The sequence below is a fragment of the Monodelphis domestica genome, chromosome 4 (genome assembly GCF_027887165.1).
Source record: "Monodelphis domestica isolate mMonDom1 chromosome 4, mMonDom1.pri, whole genome shotgun sequence".
Taxonomy (NCBI): domain Eukaryota; kingdom Metazoa; phylum Chordata; class Mammalia; order Didelphimorphia; family Didelphidae; genus Monodelphis; species Monodelphis domestica.
This window is the reverse complement of record NC_077230.1, coordinates 392,094,118-392,110,569: the sequence shown is the minus strand read 5'-3', so window position 1 is coordinate 392,110,569 and position 16,452 is coordinate 392,094,118. Positions and strand designations below refer to the sequence as shown.

The window sequence follows — 16,452 nt, the reverse complement described above, 5'->3', positions numbered from 1 at the left end:
TCTGCCTTAGAGCCAATACACAGTATTGATTCCGAGACAGAAGGTAAGGGCCAAAAAACAAACAAATAAATGAATGAATAAATAAATGAATGATCGGATAAATGAATGAATGAATGAATGAATGAAGTCATCTCATGCAGAAATCGGGCCTGCTGCAGACAGACTGGAGAGCTAGCCTTAGCACACCAGACACCCCGTCACAGGGGCCCATGACAACAAGCCGTTCTCAAGGGTTCAAGGTCAACAATTTCCATCCCTCGATCTCAATCAAGGACCGATCTTGTCATAGAAAATAAGCCAACATCGGCATGGCCTATTTTTTGTTTCTTGGCCAAATTCTGGGCCGACCTGACACCGAGCCAAGAGGGCACCCGACCACAAAGCGTTTCATGGGTGGCAGGGCAGACGGCCGGAGCATCCTTCTCCGTGGCGGTGCCACGAATACAAATGAGTGGCATTCGGGCGGCCGCCGGGAGAGGGGGAGAGGGAGTCTCTTGGTCGGCCTCGGGAGCAAGTCCCAGAGAGGGGGACCAGAGCCCCAGGGAACCCCGCCAGTGAGGATGGACAGACAGACAGACAGTTCTCCCGGCCTCCAGATGTGCCACAGTCATGGAGTATCTTGTAAGCTAAGGAGGCCTCAGCAGGAGCTGATGGGATAAGATCCGGCCAGGGCCCCAGGGGGGCAGGAGACAACAGTGTCGTATGGGGGTGCTGGCCCTGGGGGGGGGGGGGGCCTCCTCAATGAAAGCCTAGATTAGTCAGCAGGGCCTAACCCATCCCCTTCCAGGGACAGAGGAGCCCCAGAGTCACACGGGTAGTGAGGGAGGCAGGTGGGCCTGGATCCTGACTCCATCCCAGTCTCCTTTGCTCTTCCAGGCCCCGAGCATGCATAATAAGGCTGTTTCTGTGGGCTGCCCTTCCCCCTCATTTCACTTCCCCATGGAGCAGAGGAAGAGTCTCTTCAGGGCCTAATTCTGGGCCCCCCAAAAGTATTGAGGAAAGCAAGAACAGGGCCTCCTCTCAGCGGGATGGCGGCAAACAAGGAGGCACCAGGACGGGAGATTAAGAGGGACCGTCCACTGCACCCAGAGGGGAAGGAAAGCAAAGCGCCAAGGCCGAGGGCCTCCTCCGGTCAGCCTGGCGTCAGCGAGCCGAGAGGGCCGTCGGGGAGGGGACGTGCCGGGCCGTGGGTCCCCCAGGACTCCTTCCCGCACCTCTCCAGGTCGAAGGTGGCCCTCTCCCCATCTCCGCCTGTGGGGAGTGCCGGTGTGCAAATATTTGTCCACTGGGAGAAAGCCCCGGCGGAGAGTCCTTTGGGATGCTTCCAAGCGAAAGCGTGTTATCATAAAGCATGGACGCGGGCCAAGCGGGCTTCTCTGGACGGGCTTGCAACCCAGCTGGCGTCCTCCCGAGGAATGACACCCCCTTCTGCAAGTGCCTGGGGGTGGGGACGGGGCCTGGGAGGGACGGCCCGCATCCAGCAAGGCCACTCACTCTTGTTCTTCTGGTTAAAGCAAGCATCCCACCAGGCAGATTCGGTTCACAAAGGCAGGGGGAACCAGGGAGGGGGCTCTTTACTGTCGTTGTTTCTCCTACCTTGCTGTTTAGGCACTTCCTTCCGACCAATGAGGTCCCAGTTGGTCGCCCCAAAAATCAAAAGCTGCCCTCTGCACTTAGAGCCTTCAAGTTTCTACAAAGGAGGGAGGAGAAAGGAGAAAGTATCAGCCTTGAATGCCATCTCTGCGGGCAGACCTCCCGGGCTCCGCAGGAAGCAAAGGGAAGGATGCCTCGTTAGTAGCTGGCACCCAGCTGGCCCGCTTCTCGGGCCTCACTGAAGTGGCCCTCAGCAATCACACAACCTAATCTCCATGCCTTAATACGTGTAATCCCATTCCTGCACACAGCACCTCATTTGTTATGCCCACGGCTCTTTTTGGAGCCTCTCCATTTCTTATTTCAATATATTTTGCAAAACACTAAAAAAAAAAAAAGAAAAGAAAAGCCACCACCACCCCCCCGCCCCCGAAATGACACTCCCTCCCTCCCACCCTGCCAAATGACTTAACACAGGTATTTGCAAGATCCCCATAGAGAGTATTAAAGCTGGCTTGTCCTGGGGCCAAATCTACATTTTTCCTATCAGCAAGCACAGAGCTTGACACAGATTTCCAGCGCCGGGCTTGGGCCTCACTTCTGCATAGTGATTAAACCTGACTGGGTTCCCTCTCCTCCTGGGCCAGTGGGCCAAGTGGGAGGGGGCGCCAGAAAAGAATATCTAGAACCCTTCAGGGCTTCTCTCCACTCCTACATCTTGGAGGAAAGGAGCCACGTGGGCACAGGAGGCCTGACATGGGGCTCCCTTCAAAGGCCATTGCTTTTGCTCTTCCACGAGCCAAAAGGAATCAGTGATGACTGAAATGGGGGTATTCCCCAGGGCGCAGATGGGTAAGGGAGAAGCTGGCAGTTCTAGGCTCCCCTCTACCACAGCCCCATCCATAGGATTTGTGGCCACAGATCCTATTTTAGCATCCAGAGAGAAAAGTCCACCTCCCTGGTGGAGGGTCTGTGAAACAAACAGGATTGGACTAAATTGCCCCTGCGGGCACTTTCACCTAGAGATCTAGGATGCTGAATTCCCTTAAAAACACCAACAACGGGGCCAGCCCAAGGCTCAGTGGATGGAGAGCCAGGCCTAGAGATGGGAGGTCCTGGATTCAAATTTGGCCTCAGCCACTTCCCAGCTGTGTGACCCTGGACAAGTCACTTGACCCCCATTGCCTAGCCCTTAGCACTCTTCTGCCTTGGAGCCAATACACAGTATTGACTCCAAGATGGAAGGTAAGGGTTAAAAACAAACAAACAAAAAAAACCACAAAACAACAACAGGGGGATCAAAGCAGAAATCCAGGCAAGGATCTCCTCCCTTCTCTCTCCCAACTCTAGGGGGCCGCCAACACCAGGCACCATGTCCAACATGGCTGTGGTGGTCACTTTTGCCCAAAATTGTCTGTTTTTTTAAATTCCATCCTCTTTGTTCTATGGGGCAGCTCTCTGGAAGAGAAGGGAAATACAGGAGGGAAGACAGGGGTGATGTACAAACAAAAGATAATAAAGAAAAGTTGTCTGTTCATTCCACTTGTGGAAAAGGAAAGGAATGGAGACTATTTCATCTTTAATAATGCAGGTACCTCTAGCCTGGTGAAAGGCCCTGGGAGGAAAACATTCTGTAAACATTAGATTGCTAGGACTAAGTTATAATATTTATTACTTACCCATGTGTAGATGGGAAAGGCAATAAGAATACATCCCTAGAAAATGAAGTGGTAGCATTTTACCTAAAGAAACTCTTTTCTGGAAGTTCAAAAAAGGAGGAAAAAATAAGGATTTTTTTTTGGCCCAGACTTGAGATTTTATTGAAGAAATCAGGAAACTTCCCTTGTCAATGGGGATGTGGCCCACACCTTCAGGGAGCTGCCAGGGACCCTGGGAACAGAAGCAGTATGCCCAGGGTCTTGAACCCAGTTCTCCTCAACTATAAGGCTGGCTCTCTATACCCTCTAAGCCTCAGTGACTCGAAATCAAGTGTCCCCAAACTTTTTATACAGGGGGCCAGTTCACTGTCCCTCCCCCATTGGAGGGCCAGACTATTAAAAAAAAAACTGAACAAATCTGTATGCCGCTATCTGGGATAGCGGAGGCTGCAGCGCTGGCTGTGATGTCACACCTTGCACAGGCCCATCACCACCACCACTATACCGGGCAGCAGTATACACAGTGCGGAATCCCCTCCCCCAGATCACGGCTCACCATGCTGTTAAGTCTTCCATTGTGCAGCCCCATAATCCTTTGCATGGCACCTTGTTCTCCTTCAGTTACTTTCAGAACAAGGCAAAGGATTATGTCACCGGAAGTAGTGCTGTACGTGAGCAGCTCTGCCACGTACAGTGCTCCTCACTGCCCACTGATGAAAGAGGTGCCTCTTTGGGAAGTGAGGTGGGGGCTGGATAAATGGTCCTAGGGGGCCACATGTGGCCCTCAGGCTGTAGTTTGGAGACCTTTGCTTTAAAAAAATACAGTGAGATATACTTTTAAATATGACCCTTCTAACCTCTGAATGGTATCAACCAACAGAATGGCTTGACATTCCAACTAATTATGAATTGGCATTTCTATGTTTACAAAGTGCCTTCTGTACAAGGACAGAAATGGGAGGGTCTAGAAAGGAAGGGATGAACTTCCCCTAGTTTGGCAAGGGGAAACAGAGACTCATCCAAGCAATCCCATTTTACAGTTGGAGAAACTAAAGGTGAGAGATTACTGACCTGCTCCGAGTGTACACAGCTCTGAAGTGTCAAAGCGCAGACACTAATCCTGATTTTATATCTTAAATTCCCTTTTCCACACGGGTCCCTAATCATGTTTTAAGAGCACATTTTCAGGGAAAATAGAGTATTTCCTTGATAACTTAACAACCCCAAATCTGACATGAACAGATTTTCCCAATGGCATGGCCTCTGTCCTGCCCTCTGGCTGGAGTCTGAACAGGGCATGAAAGAGCTGGTCCAATTACACCACGTGCCTAGTCTTAGAGATGGTAGGAAGGTGTGTGTGAGCATGTGTAGAAGGAAGGGGGAGGGAGACAAGAGAGAGAAGGAGGGGGGGAGAGAAGGGAGGGCAAAAGAGAAGAGAGAGGGCGAGAGAAAAAGAGAGGGAAGGAAGAGGGAGGAGAAAGGGAGAGAGATGGAGGGGGGAAGAAGGAGAGGAGAAAAGGAGAAGAGGGAGGGGGAGAAAGAGAGAGAATTAGCCAGAAAAGGACTTCACTTATACTTAATTATTTAGTTAGACCTTAATTAAAGAACTAGAACCTCTCCTATACCCAAGGCTCAGATTACTTGACTCCGAGACCAGTTTCCCCTGGTTATCTGCCCTCCTTATGCTAAGCCGGTGGAGTCTGGCTTAGGAGCAAGTAAAGAATGTCATGAGTTAGTGTACCATAAGGGATGCTGAACCCAACAGCTGATTACATCACCTTTTATATCTTAAGGAAAAAGCCACAGAAGTTTCAATCAATGCTTCTCCAGTTTTACGGTCCAGGTATTCTTATTTGGACAAAGTGTGATCGAGCCGCATTTACAGACGAGTCCCCTCCTAGGGGCTCCAGATAGAAGGTCCTGCCTTCAAAGAACTTGTGATCTAGGGAATAACATGACTGGGGGAGGGGGGCTCTAGAAAGAGAAGGACCAAGAAAGGCCTCCTCCAGAAGACTAAGGGTTCTTAACCTGGGACCCCAAACTCCTACAGATTTCAAGGATTTTCAATCCTTCAGATTTCCCATGCCCTTGGATGGGGGGAAAAAAACCACATCTTTAATTCAAAATAATGGGTGCTCTCAGGAATCCTCTGTGCCATGTGCATTTAAAAACATCACTGAGAGGGTGTCTCTAGGTTTCAACAGACAGGCTCCCTCGGCCCCCCCAATTAGTGAGACATCTGAACTGAGCAGTAATGGAAACTAGGGCCTCTAAGATGCCAAGGGGAGGGGGAGGGGCTTTGAAAAGGGGAAAGACCCAAAGGGAGAACATTAATGTCTGGGGGGAGGGGGAGAAGGGGGAAGGGAGGGGCCTTCCCTCGGGACCATGGCTGAGGACCACAGACAACCATCAACCATCAATCGCATCTGTCGGGCACCTCACTCAGCCCTGGTCATGCGCTGAAGCCGCAAGATGTGCTGCTCTCCCAAGATTAAAATCAATTCTTTCCTGTAACAAATGCTCACCGAGCACCCATTCCGGGCCAGGATACTCACTGAGCCAGGTGTTTGGGAGAAAGGTTAGAGGAAAAAATCTTGCCCAAACTCTGGGTCGCCAGAGGAAATCCTTCCTCTCAAACAGAGGCTCTAACAGTGCTAAAGAGCCTACTGTGTGCCAGGCAGCAGGCTGAGCCCTTACCACTATGTCCTGCTCTCATATCACCCTGGGAGATAGGCATTATTTTTGTCCTCATCTTACATGAGAGGAAACGGAGGCAAACGGAGATTAAAGCAATCTGCCCTGAGGCAGGATTTGTACCCAAGGATGTCCTGACTCTTCTGACCTGCCAGGATGTCCATCTTTGGTAACCTCTAAGGCCAAGCTAGGGGGAACCAAAATGTACACTAGTGGTTGCTGAAGGCTTCTTATCCATGAACCCATCCCCCTTCCGGTAGGAACTAGGATGGCTATGCTATGGCCCCGGGCCCATTTGTTCTAAGGGATCTAGAAGTTCTCTGCTGGTCTGCTCACAATGACATGGCTGGAGACTTCAACGTGTTCTAAAAAGAAGCTTCTGGGGGCAGAGCCGGCCTCATTCCCACCTGCGCATCTCTCCCCAGTGCCTGGCCCACAGCAGGCGCTCAAATGAGCCATGACTGGCTGGAGATGAGAGAGAATCTCCTCCCTGCATTGTCCCTGTCCTCACTCGCTCTAAGAGCCAGCCTCTACTTCCTTATTCCCCATTTCTGCCCTTTTCCAAAGAAGAGACTGGCCAGCTTCCGGGTAGGGACTCTGCAATGAGATAATGGCTATCACAGAGGAGCAGGTGCCCCCCACAAGAGGCATTCACAGGGAGGGAAGCCAGGTGGGAGAAATGGTAATTGACCCTTAGAGGTTTCATTTACTGGTCACTGATGGGGCAGTTTGCTTACTGGCTGATGCTGGCTTTGGTTAATATGGCTCATATCCAAAGGCTGCAGTAAGAAATCTTAAAAAAAAAAAAGAACCCAGGTAAGTGGATTTAGTTCTTTTTTTTAACCCTTTACTATGTATTAGGTCCAAGGCAGAAGAGTCGTAAGGGCTAGGCCATGGGGGTTCAAAAACTTGCCCAAGGTCACCCAGCTAGGAAGTGTCTGAGGCTAGATTTGAACCTAGGACTTCCTCTCTCTAGGCCTCCAACTGCTGAGCCACCCAGCTGCCCCTGGATTTAATTTTTAAACTTTTTACAGATACTAAGTAACCAGTTCCAAGGCAAAAAAAATGTTTAAAAGGAGTTTTCTGAACAACGGGGGTTAAAGGACTTGCCCAAGATCACACAGCTAAGAAGTGTCTGAGCCCAACTTCATTTAATCTTGCTGTTCCGGCACCCTGGTCACATAACCTGGGCTGAGATAGACAGCCATAGAAAACTAAAAAAAAAAAATACACTGAGCTTCCTTCTTCAATCAACAGAATGGGATTTCTGGTCCAAAGTGACTTTTGAACGATTGCCCAAGTCCAAGAAGCATGTTGGAGGGTTTCAGAGTCAACCTCTTAACATACATTCATTTAGAAGCCTCTCTTCTCTCCCTTTCCCCTAGGACGCAAGGCTGTTCAGAAAAATGCCTTCAACAATAAATTCCCTGATGGGCTATCAGCTAAAAACAGGCTTCCAGCCCAGTTCTCCAAGATATTTATTTGCTCCATTCCACTTGGACGGATTCGTTTCGGGGTCCACTACACCTTGGGCAGCGCTACCCTGGAAAAATGAGCCCGAGATGCCTTCTGCTCTGCGGCTGACTGCCTCCCCCTGGAGAGGGGACGCCGTCAAGGAGGGCCAGGTCAGGGCACGGGAACCAAAGCCACCATTATTCTCCACAATAAGGCGGTCTGTCTGCCTGGAAGAGGCTCAGGTAGTCAGGCAAGAACGATCTCTGCCATCCTCTACAGCCGGGACTGCTCAGAGCTGTAAAAATCGACGTCTGACGCTTTCAAGGCAGCATAGTATGGCAGAGAAAGCACACTTGGCCGAGGTCAGGAGCCTCGCTCGGCCATTTACCAGCTGCCCTCCAGTCTGCGGCGATCGCGTGAAAGGGACTGGGCTAGAGGAGCTCTAAGGGTCCCCTGCCCCCAGCTCCAGCTCCGACCGGCTGTGTTTTAAGGCTCCGGGAGCCCAGGCTAATATTTGTGGACATAATAAATTAACCATTCTGCAATGGCTAAGAGCCATTGGCCCCGCTTTCAAAAAAGTTACTTTAGTTACTACCTGGTTATTATATTACTATGGTGATATTATTCATTATTATATTCATAAAGTACATTGAAATCGCTATTGATAGTTAATGGGTAAATTGTAGGCAATTGCAGGTGCCCATAAGAACCAGCATTCAGATGTGATTTTGGATCACCCCCAACTATAGCTAGTTTTGGAAGAGTCTGAAAGGAGGGAGGGGAGGAAGGAAGGCTGGAGGAGGGAGAGATGGGGTAGAAGAAGGGGGTGTAAAGAAGGAAATGAGAAATAAAGGGAAAAGGAAAGAAAAAAGGGAAAAGGGGGAGGGAGGGAGGAAGAAGCATCTCAGGCAAGGGAAGTTACTTATTCATGCAAAAAAACCCTCTGACCTGGAGACTCTCCTACTGAGGACCAAGCAGGGTGGTCCAGCGGGAAGAGCCCTACCTCTGTCTGTCATCCTTCAAATCTCATCTTGGAGGCCTACTACCTGTTTGCCTGGGCAAGTCAGGTCACCGCCTCGGGACTCTGTTTCCTCATCTGTAAAATGAGAGGATGGGCTCTGAGCGGGGTCCCCTCCAGGGTCAGCAGCTTTTTTTGGCATTGGGAAAACAATAGAACCCCAAACTGGGGAATGGTTGTGTTCCTGCATATCCAGGGGGCCCAAACCCAGGAGAATACCCTGGGAGACAGAGAAAGGGAAGACTAGGGTCAGGCCTGGGTCAAGGGCCCCCCTCCCCCACCAGGCAAAGTGCTCGGCCCCAGCTGGTTCACATGCTCGTCGGCATCAATATCCATAGGAGTTACAATTTTTAATAAACACATTCTCATTGGGGCAGCTAAGGTAGCACAGTAGAGCGCGCTGCGGGCCCAGAATTGGGAGGACCTGGGTTCAAATTTGACCTCAGAAGAAAAATTATGTCTTGTGTGATAATATATGTATAACCCTAATTGAAGGAAGCAGGGAGGGAGACAATGTGGATCCTATGATTTTGGAGAACTTATTTAGAAATCTGTTTAAAAAAATTTTTTTAAAGATAAAACATTAAAAATAAATAAAAACAAATGCAACCCCAGACACTGAACCCCTTTTGCCTAACCTCCATGGACTCTTCTGTCTTAGACCTGATACAAAAGTGAGGACTAATAAATGAGTACGTTCCCATCCAAATCATCCCACTTCCACAAGGGAGCTAGGCGGTTTAGTGGATATTCTGCTGGCCCTTCCTAGGGCCAGGAAGACTCCAAGTTCAAATCTGGCCTCAGATACTTCTTACCCACGTGATCCTGGGTAAGCCATTTCTGTCTTGCCTCAGTTTCCTCAGCTGTAAAAAAGGAGTTAATACCAGCACTTCCCTACCAGGATTGCGTTCACAACCAATTTCAGCACTCTTTGGGAAAGGGCCCAGCAGAGCAGCCGTACCTGCGCCGCACCACACACAGGATCATTAACCATATTATTAGTGATAGTCCTTACCCCAGGGGACCAAGGCAGCCAGGAGGAGGCTCAGGAGCTGCTTAAAACACTTTTCATGTTTCTTCTAGAAAACGATTCTGCCAGAACTGCATTTAAATTACCTGACAGTAGACTTAGTGGCTCCATTTCTTTAAATTTTTATTTTAAATGTTACTTCTAACACATGAGAGGCTCCCATTGAATGATTCTCCACAGCGGTCCCCCCCACCCCCGCCCCATGTGCTGCAGAATGGCAGTCACAGGGCTGTAAAGTCAGGTCAGGACTTGAACCCAAGACCAGGGGTCTAACTTCATCACATTCTGGCCTGGAAAAGCCACCATGGGGTAGACACGGTGTGTTCCAATGAACAAGAACTGTGCCTGAACAGGAGTGAGAAATGGGGTGGGGGGAGGATCAAAAGGGACCTGGCCTGGCAGTGTGGGCGGGTGGACAGGGCCCTGAGGTCCCTCTGCCCTGGGGAAGGGGGTGGCTTGGTCCCCATCCAAGGCTGTGTGGCCCCTAGAGGGCAGCATGGAGCCTCCTTGCCCAGCCTTCCAGTCCTGTTTAAAGCACAGGGGATGCAGGGCCTCCCTGGCAAGGATGGGGACAGTATTATCATCCCCATTTTACAGATGAGGCTCAGAGGGGAAGGCTGAAGACACCAAGTTCTAGAGGGCAGCTCTGGCCCCCCTAGATTGGGGAGCGAGGCCAAGAGGGAAGGGACGCAAGTTCTCTCTGGCAGTCAGGGCTGGAAACCAGGTCCCCGACACTCTTCCTCAGCCCCTGTTCTGGGCCCATGCCCCCTCCTCTCTGAAGTTTTCCTTCCAAAAAAAAATTTAATTTAATTTTAAAAAATTGTTTTCTTCTAGAGGCAACTAGGTGGCTGAGCAGATAGAGCTGGCCTTGAGCCCGTCCTAGCTAAGTCACTTAACCCCCATTGCCTAGCCCCTCCTCTTCTTCTGCCTTAGAATTGTTATTGGGGGCAGCTGGGTGGCTCAGTGGAAGGAGAGCCAGGCCTAGAGATGGGCGGTCCTGGGTTCTAATCTGATCAAGACACTTCGTAGCCATGTGACCCTGGGCAAGTCACTTGACCCCCATTCTAGCCCTGACCACACTTCTGCCTTGGAACCCATACACAGTATTGATTCTAAGACAGAAGGTCAGAGATTTAAGAAAGAATCAATACTGACTCCAAGGCAAAGGGTTAATGGTTATTTAAAAAAAAAAAATCTTCCTTCCAAAACTCGGCTGGGGTGCCCACTTCCCCTCTAAGCCCCTGCAGCTAATCCCTTCCCAAGAAATGACTGTGCTCCTATTTTCCATTTATTTTTCTATTCATCTGCCTGCTGTTTCTCACTAATCTCACCAATCTCTCCATGTTAATCTTTCTAATATGACAAAGCGCGGGGGTGGGGGTGGGGCGGCATCCGGGGGTCCCCAAGACTCACCTTATTTCTAAGAAGCGGACCGCATGTCCCAAACGGAACCTGGCTATGTGGCGGGATAGAACGGGCGCTTCGTAAAATGAGGGAAAGGTCTTTCTCTGCCCCTCTCTACCGCTGTCAGCACAACAAACCCGGCGACCGTGCGACTGTACCTCTCTGTCCCCGGCCGACCAGGGGAAGAGGCAGAGGGAAGTCAGTGACGGGTTTCTGGCCTTGGTGGTCTCCTCCTTTTCCCTAGATTTCTGAGCTCTTAAAAAAACCCTTCCTGCCCTGTTCCTAAGGGGAGGCCAATGATGGCCAAAGCCACGACGGAAGGCAAGCCCAGGAAAAGCCAGGCGGCCCACATCTCCTCATCACTGGCCGAATGCAAATGATAACCCCGGGGAAGGTTTCCCCTTACATTCCGATTGGCAAGGAGGACCAAATTAATGAATACTTAGTTTCTCTCATGCACAAGTCTGGGCTGTTTCCTGAGCAGTTTTTCTAGAACATAGCCAGTGGGCAGAAGAATAAGAACGTGGGCCTCCTCAGACATAACGGGGCATAAAACAGAATGGCAGCTCCCGAGGTCCCCTGACACTGGCATGGCATGGCGGCGGGCAGCTGGGAAGGGGTCAGAGGGCCAGGCCGGAAGGAAGGTTAAAGCTGGCCTCCAACACATCCTCCTGGTGTGGCCCTGGAGGAGTCACTAAGCCCCTCTGGGCCCTCAAGAACTGTCACCTGTACAAAAGGAAGGGCTTGAAAAAAGCGTCCAAGCCCGCAGTCTGTGCTGGCCATCTCTCGCTGGGATCTACTCTGCAGGGGCTTCTCTGTTCACCTGCCATGGGGCGCATCCTGCCAGGGGAAAGGTGTAAGTGCTGATTAAATGCCGCCTGTGTGCCCCACTGGATCCTCACAACCCTGGGCAGGGGGGTGCTATTGCCACCTCCATTTGACACATGAAGGAACCGAGGCGGGGGGTGTTGGGGGGAATGACTTAAGGATCACAGAGCTCATGTCTGAGGCAGGATCTGGTCTTCCTGAATTCTGAACCAGACATTTATCCGCTGTGCCGCTCAGCTATTTTGCTTTAAAAAAAAAGGAAAAAGAAAAGAGAGGGACCTATAACTATCTATATCTGTGGATTGAGAGCCAGGCTGGGGATGGTGATGTCCCAGAGTTCCAATCTAGCCTCAGACACTTCTTCCTAGGCAAGTCAATGAATCCCTATTGCCTGGCCCTTCTCTTCTGCCCTGGAAAGGGTACTCTGTATTAATGCTAAGAGGGAAGGGGTTTAAAAAGCAAACAAAAAAGATGCAATTGCGTTTACTGTGCCGTGGTGCCTTTTTCTAAATGTTAATCTTCCCAGAGATGTGTAAAGATTTCTTAGTTAAAAGAGAGAAAGTGAAAGATAGCTCAGGTAAGAAATATATGCCTTGACCCAAACCCATTCTTTCTGGGATTGTTTGGAATTCTCTGAACAAATCCCTGGAATAAGGCAGCAAAAAGCTGCTGAATATTATTTTGCCTCTTAGAAAAGATCGCTGCACCCATGAAGGCAGGAAGAATGGGTCAGGGGTCCAGCCTACTCTGGAGGAACCCTCACTTTCATTTCAGGGAAAACTAAAAAGGAAATACTGGCTGGGTGAGCATCTGAAATACCAGCTTTTATCTAATAACTTGTGGGGGTGGGGGTGGGGGTGAAGGAGCCTGAAGCTGACCTGAGACAAATACCCAGTTATGGGTGTATCCTCTGGGCTTTCCCTGGCACCATCTGAGCAAATAGGGCCCACCGTCAGTTCATCAGAGCCCCAGGAGCAAGAGGATGTGGCCAGCCATCAGGGTGAAACTTAGGAGACCAGGAAGCTGAGTATAGGGAAAGGGAAGTCACTGGTCACAGGCATGGGGAAGGTGTGGGCAGAGAAGGATCCACAGGGTCCCAGGACTTGCACCCCATCTCTGCTCTCAGGCCTCTCTGCCACTGCCACAAGCGGCTTTCCTTCCTTCCTCCAGTGATGTTTTATGCTCGGGAATGATTAACGTCTCTGTGGACATCCTGAGCACTACACTTAAGCCCTTAAAACACCCAGGAGTATGCTGGGAATGGAGAAAGAATTATTGTCATTGTAGTCTCCTTTCTCAGGGCAGAAGCTGTATAAAAGACCTGGATTCCAGTCCTGACATGACACTGTGGCTTACTAGGAAAATCTCGGACCACTCTGGACTTCAGTTCTCTCCTCTGAGAAACCGGTATCATGAGACTTTCACTACCTAGTCCCAAAAGAGCTCTGGGGAAGACATCTGTTCCAGGAGTGAGAAGGGCAGCTCAGTTTGACCGGGCCTGGGCCAGCCGTCATTCAGCCTGGAGACCTCCAGTGAAGGGAGACTCACTATCTGAGAGGAAGAACCTTATTGCACTTTGGGCTTAGGAAGTCTAGCAGAGTAATTAGCCATAGACAGGGGTCAACCAAATGAAGATGAGGAAGCCTCAGTGACCCACGCCAGTAAAAAAAAAAAAGGATGGGTGGGATGAGGGACCAGGAACACTTAGCAAACCACAAAAATCTACATTAATGCCAGCTACCATTATTAGTCAGTCTCAGCAGTTAACCCCAGTTAGCATTAAGAATGAGCTATTTAATACCCTTCCAGGAGAAGGGAGGGGCTTCAGGTATCCCACAGGGACTAGGAGTTCAGCAGTCCCCGGGGGATCCCCACGCCCCCTCCCACTCTCGTGGGGAAGACAAACCAGGAAACAAAGCTCCCAACACCTCACTGCCGGGCGCCCCCGCCTCCCCCAACTTTCAAGGCGGCGTGCCCTACAGGGCATGCGCGCTCTCGGCTCAGCCCTCCCATCCCCGAAGCAGGGCTTCCCCTAGCTTCCAGGACGACGGGAATGGGGCGGGGAGCGAGATGGAGGGAGCATGCGCATTGACTAGCGTCGCCGGCCCCTCCCCTTCGCCGAGCGCCGGAGCCGAGGCGGCGGGAACCTCAAAGCCCCGGCAAAACCGCTGCTCCCTGCAGAGCCTTCGCGGGCGGGCGGGCCGCCGGCCCCCCCTTCTCCCTCCCCTTCCTTTCCTTTCCCCTTCCCCCACCCCGCCATGACTAACCCGCCGCGCGCAGGGGGGAGGGAGACTGGGAGGCTTCCCCCCCCAGCTTCCCGCCCGGAGGCGCCGCCGGCTCCTCCCCCCCTTCATAACCGAACTTAAAAACTCAATTCCCCCCAGGGAGGGGGAGGGGAGGAGGCAGCTCCCAGCGGCCGGCGGGGGCGGGGCCATGACCCCCCTTGCTCCCCGCTCCGTTCCATCCCCTCCCCCCCGACCCCCGGCGCACGCGGGGTCTGGCCCCCTTCCCCCCTACCACCGCCGGTCTGCCCGTGGGAGGTGGGGAGTATAGAGGAGCCCGGGGCGGCGCGCGGCGGCCCCCCGCAGAGACGGCGCCCGGCCCTCCCGGCCTTCCCGGCCCCGCACTCACGATCCGCTCCTTGGTGTGCTCGGGCTCCGTGATGACGACGGCCTGTCCCGCCCCCGCCTTGCCCGGCGGCGCCGGCTTGGCCGCCCGCTTGGCCCCGGGGCCGAGGCTGCCGCCGTCCAACTCGGCCAGGCCGTCCTCGTCACCGCTGCTACCGCCGCCGCTGGAGCTGCCGCGCTCGGGCCGTTCTCGCTTCCTGCCCGCAGCCGCGCCACCCCGTGCCTTCCTCGGGGGGCCACCTCGGCCCCCAGCCGCGCCCGCCGCCGCCGTCCCGTTGCCCGAGCTCTGTTGCTGTTCCCAGGCCGCCGTCGCCTTCGCGCCGGCCCCGAGCCCGGCGCCGAGCTTCTTCCTGGGCATCCTGGTCCCCGATCGGCGTCCTCTAGCTCCTGCTCCGGCCGCGCTGGGTCTCCCGGCTGGGGACACACACGCGCGCACAGACACACACACACACACACACACACGCACGCAGCCAGGCGGGCACATCCAAGACACAATAGAAGCGGGGGGTCAATTTAGGAAAGGGAAGAAAGCGAAACCAGTCCAACCCGAACCTACCCGCGTCCCCGAGCCAGCCCCACAGGGGCAAGTTTAGAGAGACCTATGCAACGCTTGCAAGTCACCCAAAAGTGCTTACTGCAGGCCCCTGCCCCTAGCGACATCCCCCCCAAAGTAAAACCGGGGAGGGTATTTAAGATTAAACCCTCTCCCCCCCCCCCAAATCCTGAATGCAAAGCATTTGGAGCCACTTCTAAGGAGCTCCAGGAGGGTCTCCGGTAGGGTGTTCGAGCTTAAAAAGGGGGGGGGTCACGCCAACCGACTCCCCCACCTGCTGCTTTTGTCTGAGAGGCAGCCTGCCACCACCCTCCTACCCGGTTTAAAAGCCCACAGTGAAATTAATAGCAATTATCTCTTCCCCCTCCCCCTCTCCTCTAACCTCCTTCCCTCCCCCGCCGCAAACGGCTGGAGGGTCTATCCCAAGCCAAGTCTGCGGCCTCATCCATCCCAAAGGGACTAACCTGGGGGAGAGGGGGTTCTGGGATAAGCCGGACCCCAATAAGGGAGGGGTGCTGGTGGAGAGAAAAGACATTTCTCCCGGAGAGAAGAAAAAAAAACCCCTACCTCTCCCCATTAAAAAAGAAAAAAAGCACCACCTGTTTTTTTTTGTTTTGTTTTCCTTCCAACCAGAAAATTCCGCAACTTTACTAGGTGCCCCCAACTCTGAGCCTGTCCTTCTCTCTCCCTTCGACGGGTGCCCCCGAGACGGCTTTCTCCCTCTCTGGTCCCAGGTTGCAGAGCTCGCCGGGCTACCCTCGCCTCTCCTCCGGCGCTTCTCTTTTCTTTTGCTCTGTCTGCCTTTTTTTTTTTATTGATTTTGAACAATGGGATCTCTGTCTGTCTCCGATTAAACCACGTGGATCCGCCTTCCTTCCCTTTTTTATTCATTCAAACCTCCCCCCTACCCCCCCTCCTCTCTTTCCCCAGGTTGGGTGGTGGTTTGTTTTTTTTTAACCTTTTCTCTTTAAAGAGAAGGAAACACCAAACTTTCCCCTTAGCTCGCAAAACTGATCGCACTTCAATTTCAGCCCACCCCCACCCCCCACCCCCCACCTGGACTTAAAGTGATGAAAACCGCCCCCCCTCCGATTTTTAAAAAAAGGAATTGGACGCCTCTCCTTTCAAGCTACCCACCACCACCACCCCGCATCCCCCTCCCCATCCCAGGAAAGAAAAGGCTTTCAACCCACTCACCAGATACACTTAAAATGTAAATACGAGCTTCCAGGACAAATGCTCCACTACAAAACAGAAACACATGGACGAGCAGCGGAAAACGAGCGAGCTAGAGGAGAGCCGGGGAAGCGAACCTCCCCACCGCGCCCTCTCCAGGTCTGGAGGACCCAAAGGCCCGCAAGCCGACCGGTCCCCTTCCCTCTTTCCCTCCCTCCCCCACCCCCCCATCCCCGGCGTAGCTCGGGCTGCCTACGCCTCCTCCCATCCACCCCGGGCCGAGTCTGTGCTCGGAGCCCTCCTGGTGGGGGCCCACGAGGCACCCTAGGGCTCCCTCCTCTTCCCCTTCTCTGGATGTCTGAGTTCTATCAAAAACTTTCCGAACCGCTCCTTCCGGGGGGTCGGGGGGGGGGGGG

General features: G+C 52.6%; 1 protein-coding gene across 3 annotated transcripts in view; it reads right to left on the bottom strand.

Annotated features, from left to right (window-relative positions):
* RCC2 (regulator of chromosome condensation 2) overlaps window positions 1-16,205 on the bottom strand; it is a 39,650-nt gene extending 23,445 nt beyond the window's left edge. The window contains exons 1-3 of one of the 3 annotated variants that reach the window (XM_056795699.1): window positions 16,058-16,205; window positions 14,312-14,721; window positions 1,597-1,690 (exon numbers count right to left, since the gene is read on the bottom strand). In XM_056795699.1, the coding sequence (XP_056651677.1) occupies window positions 1,597-1,690; window positions 14,312-14,665 (448 nt within the window). In that variant the 5' untranslated portion in view covers window positions 14,666-14,721; window positions 16,058-16,205. Of the gene's footprint in view, window positions 1-1,596; window positions 1,691-14,311; window positions 14,722-15,134; window positions 15,157-15,459; window positions 15,741-16,057 lie in introns of those variants that run through there. The other 2 variants (XM_056795698.1, XM_056795700.1) reach the window with 2 other exon arrangements.
* Window positions 16,206-16,452: the final 247 nt, after the last annotated feature.